Below are 19,786 nucleotides of genomic sequence, written 5' to 3'. Positions count from 1 at the left end.
TGTAAATATTGTTTCTCATTTTCAATTTATCATCTTGTCAGTAGAATTAAAATTTGAAAATTATCCATTTTTGTACATTGTTACATTAGGTTTATAATAAAAGACCTTAACGTAAATGCATAATGTGTACCGTATGTAAAAAGATTATTTAATGATAGACTTCTCAAGAGAAAGTTTAATGTGTTATATTCTATTAATTACCCCTGACAATATGTAAACAAAATTTCATGATAATCGGTTGAGCAGTTAAGGCGTGAAATCGTTACAAACAAACTGACATTTGCATTTATAATATTGGTTAAAGATAAAGACGTAAAGAATCTCAAAAATCTTCCGAAATGTCACCATGACTATTTAATTACAAATTATTTGACAAACAAAAGAAAGAAATTTCAAAATTATTGTTCATTAATCGATAATACGATCTACGGTAACTCCTTTGAGTACAGAGTTACGGTAAAACTTTAAGATGAGATTCATTTACCTTTTTGGATTCTTCAGTAATTTCTGAACACCCTTTATATACAATAATAATCTATTAAGTTAAAGAAAAGATGAGGAAAAATTGAAAATTGTTATTTCATACAGCACTTTGCTATCTACAATGTTTAACAATTTCTTGTACATTGCAGAAGAGGACCCGGAGGAAATCTGCAAATTGCCCCCAGTAAAAGGATTTTGTAGAGCATTGTTACCCCGTTGGCGATATGATGCAGCAGCCAGAAAATGCGTAGAATTCAACTACGGGGGTTGTGGCGGTAACGCTAATAATTTCATGACAAACGAGGATTGCATGAAACGTTGTGAAGGTAAGAGCTGTTTTCTTTCTTTCTTTAATTCTTTATTAACGAAATAGTTTTTATCGAGCAAGTTTTTTCTTTTTTTTGGAAAATTGAGAAATTGTTAAATTATTTTTTTCATTTTTAGGTGTTTCAGCATAATCTAAAACTCGACTGATTATTTAAAATTTTTGTGAATGTGTTTATTTATAAATATTAGCGCCAAAGTTTATATGTATGTATTTTTTTTAATATAATTGACAAAGAAAACTTTTTGCTGTACCCTAAAATGACCATAATAAGATAATTATCATTAGGTTTACAGAAAGTAGTATCTTTTATTCTCATTGTTAATTATTCTTTAGACTGCCAGGTGCTTACCTATGCAAAAAATACTTGTGTTAATTAAGTACAGACATATGTAGTTAAGGTGAAAATGTGATCATTTTATTGTTTTGTTTTGTAATAAAGGTAATTGACATTGTTAATTGTTTTTAATGTTCCGAAAGTCATGGATAATCGTATGTACTTGTTAGAATACATCTAACTTTCCTGAAAATTAAATATTTAAATTAAATTAATTAAATTAAAATTATTTAAATAAACATTGGCAGCGGCAAATCTATGGTGTCGTAAACGATGCACTCTGAATCTCGAGTGACCCCTCATTCCAGTTATGTATATCTTATAATATTGTAAAATTGCGGGTTATTTAGTAATTTTGTACTATTTTTTATGAATAGGAACTCCCAAAAAATAATAAAAGCTCCGTTTTAACTAATTTCCAACCTGAAACGGATCTAATAAGATGATGCAAGCTGCATTGAGTCTCGACAAATGGCCCCATATTCCCATGATGCTTTTCTTGTAAACATTGAAAATTACGCGTTATTTATTTGAGAATAGACCTGTGGGTTTGATTTTTGAATCTGAAATTTTGGAAGTATTTTCTTTAGATACTATGCTAAAACATCGGCTAATTAGACCATAAATGAAGAATACTTTAATTTGGTTAGAAATGAAGACATAAATTGTCGTATATAATAGTAAGTCACATCAACATCAAGTCCTCGGTAGTATAGTGGTTAGTATCCCCGCCTGTCACGCGGGAGACCCGGGTTCGATTCCCGGCCGGGGAGTTTATCTTTTTTTACCCAATTCCAATATACAAAATCTAAGTTATCCTTAATATTTACATATAAATTAATTTTAAGAAACAAGCTAAAAAATTAAAAGTAGACGATAGATTTTCTTATTAATTTTATAACATCTTGTGCCCGAAAAATGTTCTGTTTACCTACCACTGCAGAGTCCGCATTGGTGATCACACTTCCGCACGAACATGTTCCACACTGATCGAGAAGTTTTTTTACGGACAGAGAATAACTCAAGGGAAACACCTGGGACATGTGCAGGCCCTGGACTAGTGCTTAACACCTCTAGTATTGTAACGTTTTGTAGAGCTAAATTTATTATTGATACTTTTCTTAACGGAGATATGAAAAGGGCCTCGCAAAATGGATTTAGCCGACATCCACTGTCAGTTTAGCTATGCCGATGAACTAAGCAAAAGTATGGAGTATATTAATCATAGGGTAATAATGGTGGGGTAATTCATTGTCAGGGATACAGAAAAGTATGAAGGGTAGAGATAAGGAGTACTATCCCTGTTGTGAAAAAGTGCCATTTTAGCAACAGAGTAAATTTCAAATAAAGGGCCAAAAGTTATTAGAATAAGATAGAAAAGTAAACAAGGACAAAATTACTTTGAACTACGTAAACAGTTGAGGGTTGGTATACTGAACTATCACTAACTATTCTAGTCACTAAAAATATTAAATTTTCTAACTTGGCATACTTCAATCCGTCAACAACCGCTACATTCATCACTATACCTTTTGCCTACACTAGCGCCATTTTGGAGTGTTTTTGGACTGTTATTTACTGCTTTTAGCTGGACACTTTTTCAACTTTTCCCCATGTGAGATAATTCTCCTTACCTCTACACTCCATACAGAAAAGAACATGCGGCCTTTTAACCAAAAAAAATCTATTCTCCAGAGATAAAAAAATTAGTTTTATGTGGTCATCGATCTTTGACACGTATTTAGCACATCAACGCGAGCAAAGCCGCGGGTAAAACCTAGTAACTAATAAATGTAGTTGTCAGGTTAAGGAAATCTAGGACAATTTCTGCAAGAAATCTAGAAAATAAAAAAGCATCTGGCAACCCTGATTGTGTTGATAAGCTCTTCTATACTCTATGTTTCTAATCCTGACATCCTAAAATTATCTATGATCCTAGTATGATCCTAATATAACTCCAACCTCTTCTCTATCACTATAACCCTATTTATATCACATTTCTGAACAGAGTTTTTGTGGGTTTTCGCCCCGTTTTTAGAAAATATAAATATGAACTTGCATCATTTTAAACATGTCAATTTTTCATGACGAAGTTGAAATCGAAGATTTCGAATACGACGAAGAAGACGAGATATACTACTATCCATGCCCTTGTGGTGACAGATTTCAAATATCAAAGGTGTATGTCTTGAAAAACACAGAATTAATTCATAAATTATTTTGAATTTTAGGAGGAACTACTTGCAGGTGAAGAAGTAGCTGCATGTCCTAGTTGTTCTTTAGTGATTAAAATTATTTATGATCTTGTAATAAATTATAACTATTTTAATATTATAATTTTAATACAATCCTTATTTCAGGATGCTTTTTTGCAAGAGCAAACAGAGGCTGAAACAACAAAAGTGTCTGAAGATATTAAGAAGCTAAAAGTTTGAGAGTAGTCAATATGAGTAGAGGTAGAGGTAGAGGAGGTAAAACTTCTCTAACTAAAGAACAATTGTCTGTGATTGGTGTTACTGCAGGAGAATCTTTACCTGTGCCCATAACTGAACCTCCTGTTTTATTTCCACCCATTAATAGAAAGCCAATACCTCTTTCAGTAAATGCCATATGAATATTGCATCAGAGGTAAATAGTAATTTTACTTTTTTGTAGGAGTGTATTGAAGCAGATTATTTACTAATTTTGAAGCAAGGATTTATAGATCGAATGAACATGTCAGGAGCATACTTAAAACCCAGTGAACCAAATTTAAAGCAAAGTGAGCAAGCGATAGATAAATTACTTGCCCAAATACCTAATACCAAGGAAAAGTTTAATTGGAACTTTTATCCACATGAACTTAGACCAAAATTAGTTGCAAAGAAGAGAATAAAAACTGTGGAAAAAAAAGTTGACATTACATCAAGGTAAATACCTATAATAACTGATTTTCAATTATTCATAAGTATAAAACACGTAATTTATTTAATATTTATGTATGTGCCAGTATTAATCAGTTGCTGGTAAGATCAACTTCAAAATGTATTTTAATTATTCATTTTAACAGTTCAACTATGTTTATATTATGTATTATATATATTATATGTATTAGGTGTCTAAATTCATTAAGTACCTTGTTTTATACTGATTAAATTCATGATTGTAGGCTGAATCAACTTGAAAGGATAGAAGAAAACTCTGAAAAATTGGATGAAGTCAATAAAGAGGCTGAAGAAGAAAATGAAGACGATAAGGAGGAAATCATAGAGGAGGATGAAGATGAAGAAATGGATGAAGGTACAGATTATGCTAACAACTATTTTGATAATGGGGAAGGCTATGAGGATGAGGATGACAATTTAGATGAAGGTCCTATTTATTGATTCTGAGTAATTATAACTAATTTCATATGTGCACCTAAACCGTTGAAAAGTAAAATTATAGACTTGAATTCATTAAATAATATATTTTGTAAAGACCAGTAAAAACTTAAATCTCAATTCGGTCTATCTTTAACACAACAAAAATTAGTTATCTTCCTACATGGGATCTGTAATTTTGAAATGATCATTATCAACAGTAGAGTAAGCATGTCCCTCATTTACGAGAAAGTCCAAAGCATCACTGAAAGTATAAATCATATTTTGAATGATATAACTAAATAATNTGAAGTTTCTGGGGCCAGGATTAATATTTTTAATGGATATGGTTTACTTACCAGTTCGTTCGTCATAAATCTTTCCTTCAGCAATGCCACACTGCATCCGTTCCCAATCGAAAAAAGGCACTTTTGTGCTTCTTGTTAGGACAGCTACTTTCTGAACCGAATGAACACTGACACAACCAAGGCACTGTAAATGAATGCTATCCAGGTTTTTTTTAACGTTCCTGTGAAATGAAATCTTATGAGTATTCAGATATAATTAATTTAGCCTCTTTAGTAAATAACGTGCATGACACAATACTAAAGTTAATATCAAATAAATGGATCTGTAATTTTGAAATGATCATTATCAACAGTAGAGTAAGCATGTCCCTCATTTACGAGAAAGTCCAAAGCATCACTGAAAGTATAAATCATATTTTGAATGATATAACTAAATAATTGATGACTATAAGCTTACTTAACATCCCTGTGTTGATTAGGAGGAAATTTCATTAGAACTGCATCACGAGAAATTCCCTGAGCTGCTGTAACTGGTATTATAATATTAAATATTTTAGTTTGTAGTGCTGTCAATCCAACTGCCTTTGGAAGCATATCAACATCATTTATAAAAGCCATTGAATTTGCTAATTCTGCACCTGGATTATTGGCATTTATTCTTGCCAAGGTCTACAATTGAAAATTTAAAAAAAAAAAGTTGCAGCCATACCACTAAGTTGGTTCTTACATTTGCTTTTCCACCAACTTCTGCTTCTAAACGTGCACCTATAACTTCTAAGAGATGAGTTGTTATTTCATTGATGGTATCCAAAGGAAACATACGAAGAACCATCAAGCTTTTCATACCATCTCGATTTTTTAAGGAGCCAAAAACTTTTACGTAACACCCTTCTTTAACTGCTGGTAAATTTGGTGTAGAATTCTAAAAAATCGTATGATAAAAATATAACAACTTAAAACTAATTCTAAACTTACTGCATCATTTTCTAACCACCAAATTGCAGAAATATTTCCTGTATGATCTTCAATTTCATAGGTTGCTTTAGTGGCTTGCACTTCAAATTCTTTCAATATACCTACTACACAAAGCTAAAAAAAGAATTTACATTTATAATAGAAATAATTAGTAATTCTTTTTTACAATTTGTGCAGACATTCCGAAAAGTTTAAACTCTTCGCCTGGCTGATCCAAAATCTGTCGTATACATACAGGAACGGTATTTTGAAGTCTACGAGCTCCCTATAAACTACTTATTAAAAAAAATTTTTTCCTAAAATGAAACTATTTACCAATGATTTCCCATTTTTGCCTTGAGCAGGGGAATCGAAGTGATTAGGAGTATCAAAAAAATTATCTGCAGTAGTATTACTAGTATCTCCTAAAAATTAATTGTTAAACATAGAAAGATTTTAATAAAATAACTAACCACGCATCATTTTAAAACAGTTAACAATTATTAGCGATAAATCCTATATTATAAAATACATAAACAGAGTTTTTGTGGGTTTTCGCCCCGTTTTTAGAAAATATAAATATGAACTTGCATCATTTTAAACATGTCAATTTTTCATGACGAAGTTGAANTTAATGTTCCTGTGAAATGAAATCTTATAAGTATTCAGATATAATTAATTAGCCTCCTTGGTAAATAACGTGCATGACACAATACTAAAGTTAATATCAAATAAATATACTAATTATGCCATGTATGCTCACCGTAATTAATTAGAAGATCCTCTAAAATGAAACGAACCATAGCAGATAACTTGCTTTTTCATCCTTGTTTATCATCAATCTGTAAAAATAATTAACTCAGATAACATTCTCTCTGCATTTTACATTTAAAATAATTTTTCCAATTAAAAGAATAAATATTGTCACAAGTAGTCACTCCACTGACTTTGGGCAATAATGTAGATGAAACCACCTGTTTTTGTTTCAATAATAAGAATAAAAATATGTATTGTATGTTTTAAGTTATTTGTCAAACGGTTTGTTTACGATCAACTATAAATCTTTATTTTCCCTGTTATCTTTGAATCTTTCAGGAAAAGAAATGACACTTATAACTTACGCAGTTTGTTACACTTGGTAGCTTCCATATCGCTCAGTAAGGATGCTTTTTCAAACAACTCCAGTAAAACTGAATAAGTACCCAAACTTTTTCGCGTCTTAATAAAACGTAAGAAAAATGTTCTGAGAACGTTTACCCACATTCTTGCTAAAAATATAGAGTAAGTAATAAAAAGTTAAATTTTGCGTTTCAATGAATTTCAACTACAATATAAAAATTTTATGATGTTTGTCGAGAAACGTGATTATGTTATTATTCATAAAACTGTAGAAATGTGTATTTATAATAGTAATATACAGAGTGTGCTATCAACTTTATGTGGCCTTCAACAGTACCAGAAAATTGAAAATTGGTGTAGACAGAATCCTTATTAGGTAGTCTTTTCGACGCCATTACCTCCCAAGAAGGAGTTTTTATATTTGTTTCTTGTGAAAGTGGTTGTGTTGCTGTCATAGGTAGGTATATTAGAATTTTACGTTTCATTTCTTAAAACTTAAACTTTAGAAATGCAAAGAGTGTGTAGGTTATATAAACTTTAAAATTAATACAACGTGTAATTATACAACACGCTACTGAAGTGAAACTTTTTAAAACACACAAACATACCGGGATAGGGGTTAAGGAATTGGTTTAATGGTATTATTTGTGCACTATGAATTTAAATTTTACACTATACATGCCGCAATTGCATGTAACGAACGTTGCATTGAAGCGCGCTTACGGCTCAAGCGATCCCCACTACGAATTTGACTACGTGGCCAAGTAGAGGGGGGACATCCGTTGCATGATTCCGTTACACAGTAACTCGCATGAAACGAATTTTCACTTCAAAAAAGTATAGTCGTTGCTACTATGCATAAACTGCTGTTAGAGTAAATAAGTACCTATGAATTCCTTAATTTGTGGATGTGGCGAACATGAAACTAATTATGAGTATCAATTAACCGATAGCCTTTCGGAGACTTATATTAAATTTAAAATAGCTTTTTTGGATCCCCGTGCAGTTAAAAAGTTAACAATTTACGGGGCATTCATTATTTAAATAAAGAAACATTATTATTACATTTATGTTCCTTATTAATTGCTTCGTTAAAATTCTGTACTTCTAATCAAAAAAATAGCAGAACCCTTGCAGGGCTCACATTGTATGTCGGCCTGTTTGTCTGTCTGCTTGTCCTCCTAAAGTATTACTGATTCTATTAGTTGAGCTATTAAATTTTGAGCAGAGGAAGGTCTCATGGTATAAATTCAGTAAAAAAATCTGAAAATCGAGGATTTGAAATCCGTCAAAAGTTCCACTGATCATCAAAACTTTGTTGAACAAGGACTATCAAACTTGAACTAGTGGAAGATCTTATGTTATAAAGTCAGGAAAATTCTCGAATTTCAAATTTGTCTAGCTCTATGTCCGTCATACTGATCGTCAAAATCTATAAGGGGATCCTAGCTATCCGAATTATCCGTAAAAATAGTAGAATTTATTAGATAACTTGTAAAAATCTCAATTTCGACATGTTTTTGAAGTGAAACTTCTTTACGCACGGTAGGGTAAGTTCGTTTCATGAGAGTTGCTATGTAACGAAATCATGCAACGCATTTCCCACGCTGTCTGTCCCTATGTATGCTTAGATCTTTAAAACTACGCAACCGATTTTAATGCGGTTTTTTTAAATAGATAAAGTAATTCAAGAAGAAGGTTTATGTGTATAATACATGCATAATGTAGTAGAAAAACACTGATAATTTTAGAGGTTTCTGATGTGATGTCGAAAATAAACATATTTTTTGCACTTACATTACAAACGCTGGCTGAACCCTACGAGATAGATCAAAATAATATACGACAGTATTGTACAGTTTAAAAAGGTCTACAAAAATGTCCGTGATGGTATATGTCTATCTCTTAGAGATAACCCATAATAACCATTTTTTATCCTTTACTTTTTACGAGAAATAATGGCTTATTTACGNATTAGCGATAAATCCTATATTATAAAATACATAGAACTACTTATGATACCCACTCGCTTTTTAATCAAACCGAATGAAAGACATTAAAAAACAACATAAAAAAATCCGCCAAAATTTCGATTAGTTAGGTTAATTATAACATTTTCTTTATCTATTAGGAAGTGTCTCGTGTACAGTCAGACATGCAATAGCATCATGATGTATGTATATATATCACAGGATGGCATAGTATATTTTGGCGTTTGATTTGGAGTTATGGTGGATTTTCAGTGAATGCTTATATTTTATTTATTTTTTTTATTATGTATTACTGTAGTTAATTTTTTTTCTTATTCCTTTCTACAGATTGATTTGCCTTTCGCACATGTGAACTTTGAAACGTTACATTTTGCAACTAATCAAGGTGAGAAAATATAGTACAACTAATATAAATAGCATGTTATAATTTTGTTGCCAATTTTCGCAAGAGAAAACTAACTAAAACATTGTGCGTGGAGTGGCATACGTAACATAATATTCTTTTTGTAATAGAATATCGAACCATCCACTAGTTTGTAGAATTTTATGTATTGAGACTTCAGTTTCTGTACATTTTACTTGAAAAGACCCAATTGGCGTTTATAGCGTAACTACAATTGTTGATTCTATCATGACAATTTATAGAGAACAAAAATTCAAAGAGAAAATCGATCAAAAATTGAATAAAAGTGAGGAAGACTTCTTACATTAAAAATAGACGTAAAGAATTTTTATTTTAAGTTTTAAATTACAACAATGTTGATGTTTAATTTAAACGTAAAACGGTTAATGTTGACCTGGTGATTTGGTTATTCCTTCACATTACCTGTATATCAACATTATAAATTGTCAATTGTTTATGAATCTATGAATTTTATAGATCTCGATATTGTTCCGATCCCATTGAACTAGACTACAGAGTGTTCCCCTCCACTTCAATGTCCGATCCTTGATCTTGCCCATAGATAATATCTTGCCTATCTTGTATTAAAAACGACGTTACGTCACCATTTTTAAAATTTTGCAATTTTGTTCGCTTTTCGGTGGCTATTTTCGTTGTATTTTATGTTTATAATTGTTTAATAATTTAGTTTATTCGTTTTTCTTCTCTATTTTTACAGATTGATGATAAATAAGAATGAAAAGGAAGGGTGGTCATTTTGATGCAACTCAACAAGCAATTTGTCAGCCATGGTGTTCGTTACATTATGGAGGATCCTCTTACTAACTACAGTGAGCTTACATGTCATAATTAGTTATTTATTTGATATTAACTTTAGTATTGTGTCATGCACGTTATTTACTAAAGAGGCTAAATTAATTATATCTGAATATTCATAAGATTTCATTTCACAGGAACATTAAAAAACCCTGGATGGCATTAATTTACAGTGCCTTGGTTGTGTCAGTTTTCATTCGATCCAGAAAGTAGCTGTCCTAAAAAGAAGCACAAAAGTGGATACAGTGTGGCATTGCTGAAGGAAGGATTTATAACGAATGAACTGGTGAGTAAACTATATCAATTAAAAATATTAATCTAGGTCCCAGAAACTTCAATTTCTGAGGCATTTGTAACTTACTTTCATCAGACAACTTTTAAACAACATTTTAGAAGTGGCAGAAGCAAAATGTGGAACTGGCCTTTCTGTCAGTGCGAAAGTTAGCTTCTAACTTTAACACCACATTTACTTGCTTTAAAAGTTGTAATTAACCACGTTTTCTTGTCCGTTTCTATAGATTGTCCAAATGAGAAGGAATTACAGCTAGTTTCGATGGTACTGAAAGAGCTAAAGCTTATGATGTCATACTCTTTCAACATAATTTTGAACCTTTGAGGGGGAGGCATCCGGAAATTAATTTGGAAACGACTGAAACAACAAGTTGTCTGGAGTGGTATTCCTCCTGGATTTTGCTTGTTCATTCGACCTTAAAAAGCTACTTTCTGCAGTTAATTAAGGTGAGAATGCATGCCATTTATAATTATTAGTTGCTCAATATTGAACTTATGGGTTATCTGTCTTACCAATTATCTTTTGTTCACAATTTCAGTTACCTTTACGTGTATCTACGGTATTTCATTTCTTTAAATATCTATTGTGCACATCATAAATTGACATCGTACATCTACGATTGTCTTTATTTATGTCATGCAGGATCTATGGTCATGGTGTGAAATGACAGTTGTAGTCATTTTATTATAATTCAGCTACTTTACTTGCTTTTTGTAGTTTATTTTTAGGAGTGTTTAGTTCCTTCCTTAATTAATAGTGTANTTTTTTAATTATTTCAAGTTTCTTAATTATTACAATTAAATTTGTACTTAATATCAACTAAAGTACCTAGTAAATTTGTTTCTGCTGGGATTTTATTTTTACAAATTCGGGTCCAAATTGTAATTTGTATAATTTTCGCTTACGAAGCAACGGGATAGTGAAATAAATTGTAAATATCACTTTAATATATAAGTAAAATGTACGAATAAAAATGTCCTACTTATGAAAAACTATAGTATTTAGTTTATTATATGACTCCTAAATAAAATATTGCATTTTAATGCAGATTCATACTCAAAACGAAAGTACTTACCAGGAAAAGAGAATTTATTTAGAAAAGAACCGAAGGAAATCTAAAACGATTCATCTAATGGGACGTCGTAATGCGAAAGAAGAACGAGATTAAGGAATGGCACTCGTTCAAGTTTTAAATGAGATGATATAACTACTAGGTTAATGTCACGGTAGTGAATTCCGAATATAAGTATGTTCAGTTAAAAAAATTAAAAATAAGAAAATTTGAACAGAACTTTCAAAAGATGTATCTCATAAAGACGACAGAGTTTGCAAAGAAAATATTTTAGTAGTAAAAATATGAGACTTATAAATATGTATCTCTCAAAAAGTAAAAAAAAAGGTGTTGCATCGGGCAGATCTGCACTTATTCGAACAACTATAAATTGTTCCAACTGTAACAATTTTATGTTCGTGATTGTTTGAAACTTTAAGGCCTGATTCCCACAATAGAACCGATCTCTATACGCTCTCGGATGTTTTCGATCGAAAGCGAACCGAGAACGTATCGAGAGCGGTTCATAGTGTACACCGAACCTAAAGTGTCAAAAATTGTGTGCATTTATTACCTGATTTAAAACCGATTTAGTATTAATTTTACTTTTCATTACATAAAAATTATACGAAAAATCAGAACAAATGGTTTATTTTCGGTATCTGGGAAGTCAGATAATTCAGGATGGAAGGAGCAGTAGATGTCAACCAGAAGACAGAAGCACAGAGTATAGTCATCTGAAAAAGATTGGTAAAGGTGTATGTCTGGAGCACGGCTCTGTAGGGATGCGAAACGTGAACAGTGGGCGTAGCGGAAAAGTAAAGTTTAAAAGCGTTCGAAAAACGTGGTTGTTAAAGGAGAATTATGAGGATACCATGGATAGAAAAGGTAAGAAAGAATTAAGGATATATTAGGAAGAGTAAGAGAACGGAGGGCACTATGAAAGTCAATAAGAAATAGGACATCTTCTCAGGTATGTCATATTGGAACCTATTAAGAGGAGACCTAGATTAGATTACTGTTCACAAATAGTTAAGGATCTGGAAAGTTCTAATTTTTAGAAAAATGCGAAGATTAGGATAGAAAAGAGTGGAAGTGCGTTTCAAATCAGTTTTCGGACTGACGGCCTTATGATGATGATGACGCATAAAATCCTTTTTTTTTCGATTTCCATATTAATCCTCACTTTTTTCTTTAATCTGCTCCGCTCATAGATTGCGGAATATGTAAACTTCTCTTAGAAAGTTCAGTAAATCAAAAGACATAAAAGTGCATAAATTCATTAATTTTGCCAAAAAATTCTGTTGCTCGTATTTTAACAGTATGCAGTAAGGGCACTTATTTCAATATTGTAGATGGACACTACATTTTTACTTATATGTTTAGATATATATAGGGTTAACGATGCACCGTCTTGTTTCTAGAGATGAATAATAGATTTTGAATAAGGTTGATGACCGAAAATACCCTTTAGAACTACACCATATGCAGTCTTCGGGGGTAAGAGCTTGAGATAATCGGTGGATTTCGTTTGAAAGAATCCAATAATTGGAGGATTTCATTTGCAATTGTAACCGTGGTCCACTACTGGCGCCGTCGCGATCGTTTGTCTTTTGCGTCGCGTTTTCACACAAATCCACGAACGAACAACCCCTTTCGATGCCGTCGCCGGTGCGCTGCTCCCAGAACAACGTGGTGGAGCAGACGCAAGTAGTCACAGTCGGGCGTCGGATTTGATAGCGCGCTGTCGTCGGTTCTGTTACACGATCATCGTCAAAACAAATAAAAAAAACATTTAGAGTAAGATAGGTAACAATCCAGCATTTTATTTTGAAATCGGCCGAATAAAGAGGCCGCTGAATTTGCTGCCAGTGTTTTTATTTAGAAACTAATCGGACGATATGTTCACGTTGTGCATGTCGCGATCTTCTGGACACAAACCGGCGTCTCAACCACCCCTAACGGTCTCTTCGTCGACGATCTTGACCGACCATAACCCGCTCCATGACAACCGTGAGTAAACCAGATTGCTCAGTTTAATGAATTGACGGGGAGTTTCATTCACAAAATTTATGAAACTTGGCAGTTTCCTCGTTAATTTTTCCGCATCGCTTATCGTTACCAACATCAAACGAACAGCAACATTTAAACCTGCAGTCCCTATGATATTAGTCCAAGTACACATAACTCATACACTACCTACACCTAAAATTATAGAAGCTTAAATGCTAGAAAATATACCAAAAAAAAGTACAGAAGTTTTGTTAATTTTCGTTTCTTTGTGATCTTTCTAAATCGCCCGAAAAAAAAAAAGAGAAAACTTACTCGATTAAATGTCTGTATGAAATAAACATATATTTCTGCAAACTATACCTTCACTTTGCTTTTGCCCATACGTAATAATGTCATTAGTAATTTTATGAAACAATTCATTNCTTCTCTACCAAAGCTATTAGTATTTGTCGTTAGTCCTTGTAATTGCACTATTCGCTTTCAGGTAACCGAAGAAGACTGAAGATATCGTATTGTTTGCTTTTTATTGTATTTTCTTTGAAATTTCATGTGTTTTCTTGTCTTTCTCTTACAGGTATTTTGCTTATTACTTTATGAACTGTTATATTATGTAATTGTAACTTAGAATGATTGTTGAAATGTTTCTAAATTGATCTTTTGCCATAAATGTTAAAGTTAAATTAAATATTTGTTAACGCTGTCACAATTAAAATTAATTTGGGTGGATAGGGTGGCTATAAGGGGAGATGTGGAGGCCACAGAGGGTTAGGGGGACTTTTTTCTCCTTAATCTTGCGTTTAAATGGTAATATAACAGTTTGTAAGTAATATAAGACTTTTTATTACATATGTGAACATATGTGGTTTGTTTTCTTTCTCTTACAGGTATTTTTCTTTTTACTCTATAAACTGTTAATTATTTTTCTATTTTTGTAATTGTGTTCACTTTAGAAACTGTTATTAATAAAATACGTTGTATATATTATGTATGTGATTTGTTTTCTTTCTCTTACAGGTATTTTTCTTTTTACTCTATAAACTGTTAATTAATTTCTTGATTATGTAATTATGTTNATAATAGATTTTGAATAAGGTTGATGACCGAAAATACCCTTTAGAACTACACCATATGCAGTCTTCGGGGGTAAGAGCTTGAGATAATCGGTGGATTTCGTTTGAAAGAATCCAATAATTGGAGGATTTCATTTGCAATTGTAACCGTGGTCCACTACTGGCGCCGTCGCGATCGTTTGTCTTTTGCGTCGCGTTTTCACACAAATCCACGAACGAACAACCCCTTTCGATGCCGTCGCCGGTGCGCTGCTCCCAGAACAACGTGGTGGAGCAGACGCAAGTAGTCACAGTCGGGCGTCGGATTTGATAGCGCGCTGTCGTCGGTTCTGTTACACGATCATCGTCAAAACAAATAAAAAAAACATTTAGAGTAAGATAGGTAACAATCCAGCATTTTATTTTGAAATCGGCCGAATAAAGAGGCCGCTGAATTTGCTGCCAGTGTTTTTATTTAGAAACTAATCGGACGATATGTTCACGTTGTGCATGTCGCGATCTTCTGGACACAAACCGGCGTCTCAACCACCCCTAACGGTCTCTTCGTCGACGATCTTGACCGACCATAACCCGCTCCATGACAACCGTGAGTAAACCAGATTGCTCAGTTTAATGAATTGACGGGGAGTTTCATTCACAAAATTTATGAAACTTGGCAGTTTCCTCGTTAATTTTTCCGCATCGCTTATCGTTACCAACATCAAACGAACAGCAACATTTAAACCTGCAGTCCCTATGATATTAGTCCAAGTACACATAACTCATACACTACCTACACCTAAAATTATAGAAGCTTAAATGCTAGAAAATATACCAAAAAAAAGTACAGAAGTTTTGTTAATTTTCGTTTCTTTGTGATCTTTCTAAATCGCCCGAAAAAAAAAAAGAGAAAACTTACTCGATTAAATGTCTGTATGAAATAAACATATATTTCTGCAAACTATACCTTCACTTTGCTTTTGCCCATACGTAATAATGTCATTAGTAATTTTATGAAACAATTCATTTGATAAAAATATTTTTCTATGTTGTAAAAAGAAGTTTAATGATAATGTAATGTACAAAGAAATATTTTAAATTTTAAAGTGATAGAATAGTACCTTTCTTTAAACAAATGGACTTTTCTCATGAGCGCTACATGACGTCATTATTTTATCAAGAAAAATATGTAGTGTGCAATATATCTTAAACAAATTGGGGTGTTAGCTATAATATGAAGACATTAATAATAAACTATGTATTAATTAACTGAAAACCATGTGTGGCATAATACAAAATCGTTTTTTTATCAGACAAAAACCAACTTTAATTGATACAAAAGTCGCAAACGTTAAAAACAAAGTGAGTTTTACACATCGTATGCTAATAAAAATTATTAATTAATTGACGCTAGATCCTTCCATTGGGAAGCGGTAGCGGGTCCATATGCAAATGTGCGACGTATTTAGAAAGCCAATATAATATTTTTTTTTACCGAACAATTGAAATGTTTTTCTTAGGTACCCTGATTTGCCCCCCTCGCCTTTTTTTTTACAAATAAACAGATATATTAGATACCCCCAGATAATATGCAACAATATTTTACTATTTCAAATAAAATTAACCGAATTTTACTCTCTTGTAAAGGGGGCAGTGATTCACAAGAGATTGTGAAGCTCTGTCGTGAATAATAAAATGTAGTAGTCATAAAAAATAAATGGGACTTTCTTGGAAGAAAAAAAGTGGCAATTTAAACGATCTTTTACATTTTTAAAGCCTTGATTGAATTCCTTAATACTGAGAAAAATTGCGCACCACTTTTCTTTTAATTTCCGTTTCAGTTAATGGAATGAACTGAAACTTTCGGAGAAAATCATTTATGTACACGTTCTGGCAATATCTCATTTAATCTGATTAATCTTGACCCGTTTCAGACTTCAGGTTCTGTCATACGCTTAATACTATTTCCCTAAGAACACATACTTAAAAAATTACTATTATATAAAAGCTTTAGTATGTCATGTAACGTATAATGTAAATGTAAAATCAGAACACAGTTTGAATTATTCCATTAATAATTTCAATAATATGCGTTATACCTACAAGATAACACAATCGGTAAAATTAGAAGCTGAGTTATTAATAATCCCCGATAAAATTTCAGAGCAAAAAGTATTGATAGCTTCATGCATAATTCAATAACAGTAAATTGGTTTCCACAGCGATTCCAAACGACAGGATCTTTGACATCAGCCCATCTTCACTTCCTCAAAGTTGACCAGTGAAAACTGAGAAGACCGGAAAATAATAATAATCACCTTTATTGCGTTGGTGCGATACTTTTTTAAATAAAATGATATCTATATGAATAATTGAGCAACCTTAAAGTCAAATAACTCATCAAATAGTATAAAATAATACCAGACTGATTAATGTCCACATAAACAAAAAATACCAACCAATATATATCAACTAAAACAAAACAGATTTCAATTGACGCACATTATTTTGGTTTGATTCTTTTATTTCTATCAAGTGTTTTGTTCATATGATGGATTAACGTTGGCTGACTGACTTCGAGCTTTTTGACGACCATTAACCGTTGCGTAGGTGGATTCACTTTTTGGGTCCAACATTTTCACCTTACTGAACGAAAATTCACATAGGTACGTGTATGGGCTTCTGCCTTCAAACTTAAGGTCTGTTCTTGACATCATATTCATATTCAATTCAATTCAATTATCAATTATACATACTTCAAAGTGAGTATCAGCATTTGATGTGTAATATGTTTAGAAACCAATGAGTTATTTGACAATCAAATTGCTCATTCATTATTCTAACACCCTCTGTGTATTTGGTCGTCATATATAATTGTATATACATTTACAAGATTTGAACCGATTTTGGTGTTTATTTAACCTGTACGCTCATTTAACAATCTTTTTCGCATTTATAAATTAACTGTTCGCGTGCATAAAAGTGACTTCCTTTTATTGAAAACGACTCGACCCTCCGCTATCCTCTGCTTTATATCCCTACTGTTCCTTCCATCCTGACCTATCTGACTTCCTAGATAGGTACCTAAAATCAGCTACTTTTTCTAATCTTTCGTCTCCCAATTTTATATTCGTTTCTTCGTTACTTATTCTTCCCTTGCATACCAGTATTTTTGTTTTTAACTTTTATTTATTTTCATAGAATACTGTTTTGTCAATATCGCTTCTATTTTATTTAAAGCTACTTCTAACTCTTCCTTGCTAAATGCTAGTACTACTATATTAACTGCAAATCTAAGCATATCAATCTTTTGCCCCTGTATATCTATCCCTACAGTCTTCGATGTATAGATTAAAAAGTAGCAGTGACAGTGTCTATCCCTGTCTGACTCCCTTCTTAATATTTACTTCTCTACGTTGCTGCTCCAGCTCTATAACTGCTTGTTGCTCTTATTATAAACTAAGTATCACTCTGCGATCTTTGTAACTCAACTCTACATTTTTAAGTAGATATATTTATGATCTTGTCTCTTTTAAAATTTGTCAAAAGCTTTTTCTAAATTTACAAGTCCTATGTACGCACTATTTCCTTTTTCTATCGTTTACTCTATTGTTACCCGTAAAGGTAAAACGGTCTCCTACGTTCCTCTATTTCTTTTAAACCCAAATTGATCTTCCCGTAATAGTTCTTCCGCCTCTTTTTCCATCCTTCTCTATACAATTTAGAAATAATGATCGAAAAATCATTCCTTAGGGAACATTTTTTGTTTCAGCATCACAAAGTAGGCCAAGTCACTCTGTTGTTATTATTTATGGAGAAGAAAATCAGACAACTTTTGTTTTCTTGTAAACAACACAGCTAATTTATAGCGTTAGCTTTGGTAATTTATAGATGAGATTCCTTGCAAGAAAAGACTAATGATAATGCAAGCGTCTTCATTAAGTATTGTGTCCCATAATTTGTGCAACAAAACGCGTAACTTAATTAACGAGACAATAAATTTTCCGTTAATTGGTCATTGGAATAACAAATTGCTTTCAATTTACACTGTGAAAAGTTTTCCTCAGCACTACCTACTGACGGTTTTCATCTAAATTTTAAATATTAGCAGTTTTACTATCTACTTTCCTCTTTCCTCTTGATCAATTACTGTTTTGAAAACAAAAAGTTAATTGCTAGACATTAAAAATGAAAGCAATTACTCCTTAAAATGATTAGTAGGGGTGTGTTAGGCACGGGTGTAGAAATTGAGTACGTGCTTCAAGTTTCCAGGGTTTTAGGAAAACTTGATAGTTCACTTGCGAAGCCGTGTTGAAATTAATATAAAAACACTAATTGAAATTAATTATTTGCTTATCTACGATCTATATACAAAGATAATGATGGTTACAGTTTGGTGTTCGGTTGAAGTCAACTCTAAAATACAAAATACACCTCCTGTAGGGAGGGACCATGAATAAACTGTTTCAAGCAAACACCCATGAACAATATTCCAAAGGGAACGATATTTTGACTTGAAGAGTTCAGCAAAAGTACCTGGAGTGCAATAATATTTAGAAACAGATACAGAAAATATCTCTAACGAATCTAATTTGATGATAAAATATTTTTAGTTAACTCCAGTACTACAATAGTATTATTGTACATTTAATATATTATAAAAAATAAAGCTGAATTATGATCAGAACATGGGGCATTAAAATAAGAAAGAGAAAAAAAACTGACTGTGAATTTCGACCTACTTAAAGAAGTAAACTGCAAAGCTCAGGAAACGCCGGCAATATCAAACGTCTCACTCTAGAACCCGGGAAAGAGTATTATAAGTTCGCCCTTGTTGTTACGAATGCTACTTTATCATACTAATCGCTCATAATTACAATGATTTATGTTGGGAATTTAATTACGAAGTCCTATATTGGTTCAGTTGCATCTGTTAAGATAATCCCTTCGACTACTATTTGTTACAGCAAATTCAAGGAGAAATTCAGATCCTAATGGAACTTTTAATTAAGATTTGCCAATTTAGACTTGGAGAAGCAAAATTCACATTCGATAAAGTCCTAAAAACGAGTACGCGAAAAGGGATACTGAGGACAAAGTTGTTTTTGCTCGACATTCCCAGAAAAATAGAAATTGCTTATTTATTATTTAATTTAAGTATAGATGGTCACAATCAGAGGGAATTAGGGGATCCCCCTATACTTCTCGATGCTCCGCTTACCTCCAACAGGTTTTCTGTTGTTTGTCCCCAGAAGTTTATATTTTAATGCCCCCCTCGTATATACCTATAGAAAGTATACTTAT

At 32.3% G+C, this 19,786-nt stretch overlaps 4 protein-coding genes, 1 long non-coding RNA gene and 1 other non-coding gene across 9 annotated transcripts in view; 5 read left to right on the top strand and 1 right to left on the bottom strand.

Annotated features, from left to right (window-relative positions):
• The first annotated feature begins 373 nt into the window (after positions 1 to 373).
• Positions 374 to 1,267, top strand: LOC108733981 (U-actitoxin-Avd3q). The gene is made up of 2 exons (XM_018465349.2): positions 374 to 809; positions 928 to 1,267. The coding sequence occupies exons 1-2, from the start codon at positions 605 to 607 to the stop codon at positions 939 to 941; spliced, it is 219 nt and encodes a 72-aa protein (XP_018320851.1). The 5' UTR covers positions 374 to 604; the 3' UTR covers positions 942 to 1,267.
• Positions 1,268 to 1,846: 579 nt separating this feature from the next.
• Positions 1,847 to 1,918, top strand: Trnad-guc. The gene has a single exon. It is a non-coding gene; the product is annotated as a tRNA-Asp (tRNA).
• Positions 1,919 to 3,230: 1,312 nt separating this feature from the next.
• On the top strand, positions 3,231 to 5,417 carry LOC108733992 (DNA-directed RNA polymerase III subunit RPC7-like). 2 transcript variants are annotated; one of them, XM_025975018.1, is made up of 5 exons: positions 3,231 to 3,392; positions 3,506 to 3,744; positions 3,801 to 4,054; positions 4,294 to 4,516; positions 5,352 to 5,417. In XM_025975018.1, exons 2-4 carry the CDS (start codon positions 3,592 to 3,594, stop codon positions 4,508 to 4,510), a joined length of 624 nt encoding a protein of 207 aa, XP_025830803.1. In that variant the 5' UTR covers positions 3,231 to 3,392; positions 3,506 to 3,591; the 3' UTR covers positions 4,511 to 4,516; positions 5,352 to 5,417. The 2 variants fall into 2 exon arrangements, with proteins under 2 accessions (XP_025830803.1, XP_025830802.1); XM_025975017.1 differs by lacking the exon at positions 5,352 to 5,417 and having other exon boundaries at positions 4,294 to 4,627.
• LOC108733991 (replication protein A 32 kDa subunit) lies at positions 4,579 to 8,952 on the bottom strand. 2 transcript variants are annotated; one of them, XM_025975016.1, is made up of 9 exons: positions 8,855 to 8,952; positions 6,225 to 6,264; positions 6,085 to 6,173; positions 5,936 to 6,034; positions 5,770 to 5,883; positions 5,522 to 5,716; positions 5,252 to 5,463; positions 5,118 to 5,191; positions 4,579 to 4,677 (listed from the first exon to the last, which is right to left on the bottom strand). In XM_025975016.1, exons 2-9 carry the CDS (start codon positions 6,229 to 6,231, stop codon positions 4,667 to 4,669), a joined length of 801 nt encoding a protein of 266 aa, XP_025830801.1. In that variant the 5' UTR covers positions 6,232 to 6,264; positions 8,855 to 8,952; the 3' UTR covers positions 4,579 to 4,666. The 2 variants fall into 2 exon arrangements, with proteins under 2 accessions (XP_025830801.1, XP_025830799.1); XM_025975014.1 differs by having other exon boundaries at positions 6,222 to 6,264; positions 8,855 to 8,951.
• A 652-nt stretch (positions 8,953 to 9,604) lies between these two features.
• On the top strand, positions 9,605 to 10,812 carry LOC108733994. Its single transcript, XR_001937311.1, has 3 exons — positions 9,605 to 10,091; positions 10,215 to 10,363; positions 10,596 to 10,812. It is a non-coding gene; the product is annotated as an uncharacterized LOC108733994 (long non-coding RNA).
• A 4,004-nt stretch (positions 10,813 to 14,816) lies between these two features.
• LOC108733980 overlaps positions 14,817 to 19,786 on the top strand; it is a 78,381-nt gene continuing 73,411 nt past the window's right edge. For both annotated transcript variants that reach the window (XR_003231216.1, XM_025975013.1), the window contains exon 1: positions 14,817 to 15,089. Coding sequence is in view for 1 of the 2 variants with exons in the window: in XM_025975013.1 (XP_025830798.1) it covers positions 14,978 to 15,089 (112 nt within the window). In the remaining variant the exon portion in view is untranslated. The remainder of the gene's footprint in view (positions 15,090 to 19,786) is intronic.

The sequence above is a fragment of the Agrilus planipennis genome, unplaced genomic scaffold (genome assembly GCF_000699045.2).
Source record: "Agrilus planipennis isolate EAB-ADULT unplaced genomic scaffold, Apla_2.0 scaffold36, whole genome shotgun sequence".
NCBI classification, from domain to species: Eukaryota; Metazoa; Arthropoda; class Insecta; order Coleoptera; family Buprestidae; genus Agrilus; species Agrilus planipennis.
This window is presented reverse-complemented; position numbering and strand designations above follow the sequence as displayed.

Coding starts and splice junctions, on each gene's coding strand:
- LOC108733981 (XM_018465349.2), top strand. CDS start 605: ATGTTTAACAATTTCTTGTACATTGCAGAAGAGGACCCGGAGGAAATC.
- LOC108733992 (XM_025975018.1), top strand. CDS start 3,592: ATGAGTAGAGGTAGAGGTAGAGGAGGTAAAACTTCTCTAACTAAAGAA. Junction 3,745..3,800: donor GAAAGCCAATACCTCTTTCA/GTAAATGCCATA, acceptor ACTTTTTTGTAG/GAGTGTATTGAAGCAGATTA. Junction 4,055..4,293: donor AAAGTTGACATTACATCAAG/GTAAATACCTAT, acceptor TCATGATTGTAG/GCTGAATCAACTTGAAAGGA.
- LOC108733991 (XM_025975014.1), bottom strand. Junction 5,717..5,769: donor GGTGGTTAGAAAATGATGCA/GTAAGTTTAGAA, acceptor ACGATTTTTTAG/AATTCTACACCAAATTTACC. Junction 5,464..5,521: donor AAGTTGGTGGAAAAGCAAAT/GTAAGAACCAAC, acceptor TTTCAATTGTAG/ACCTTGGCAAGAATAAATGC.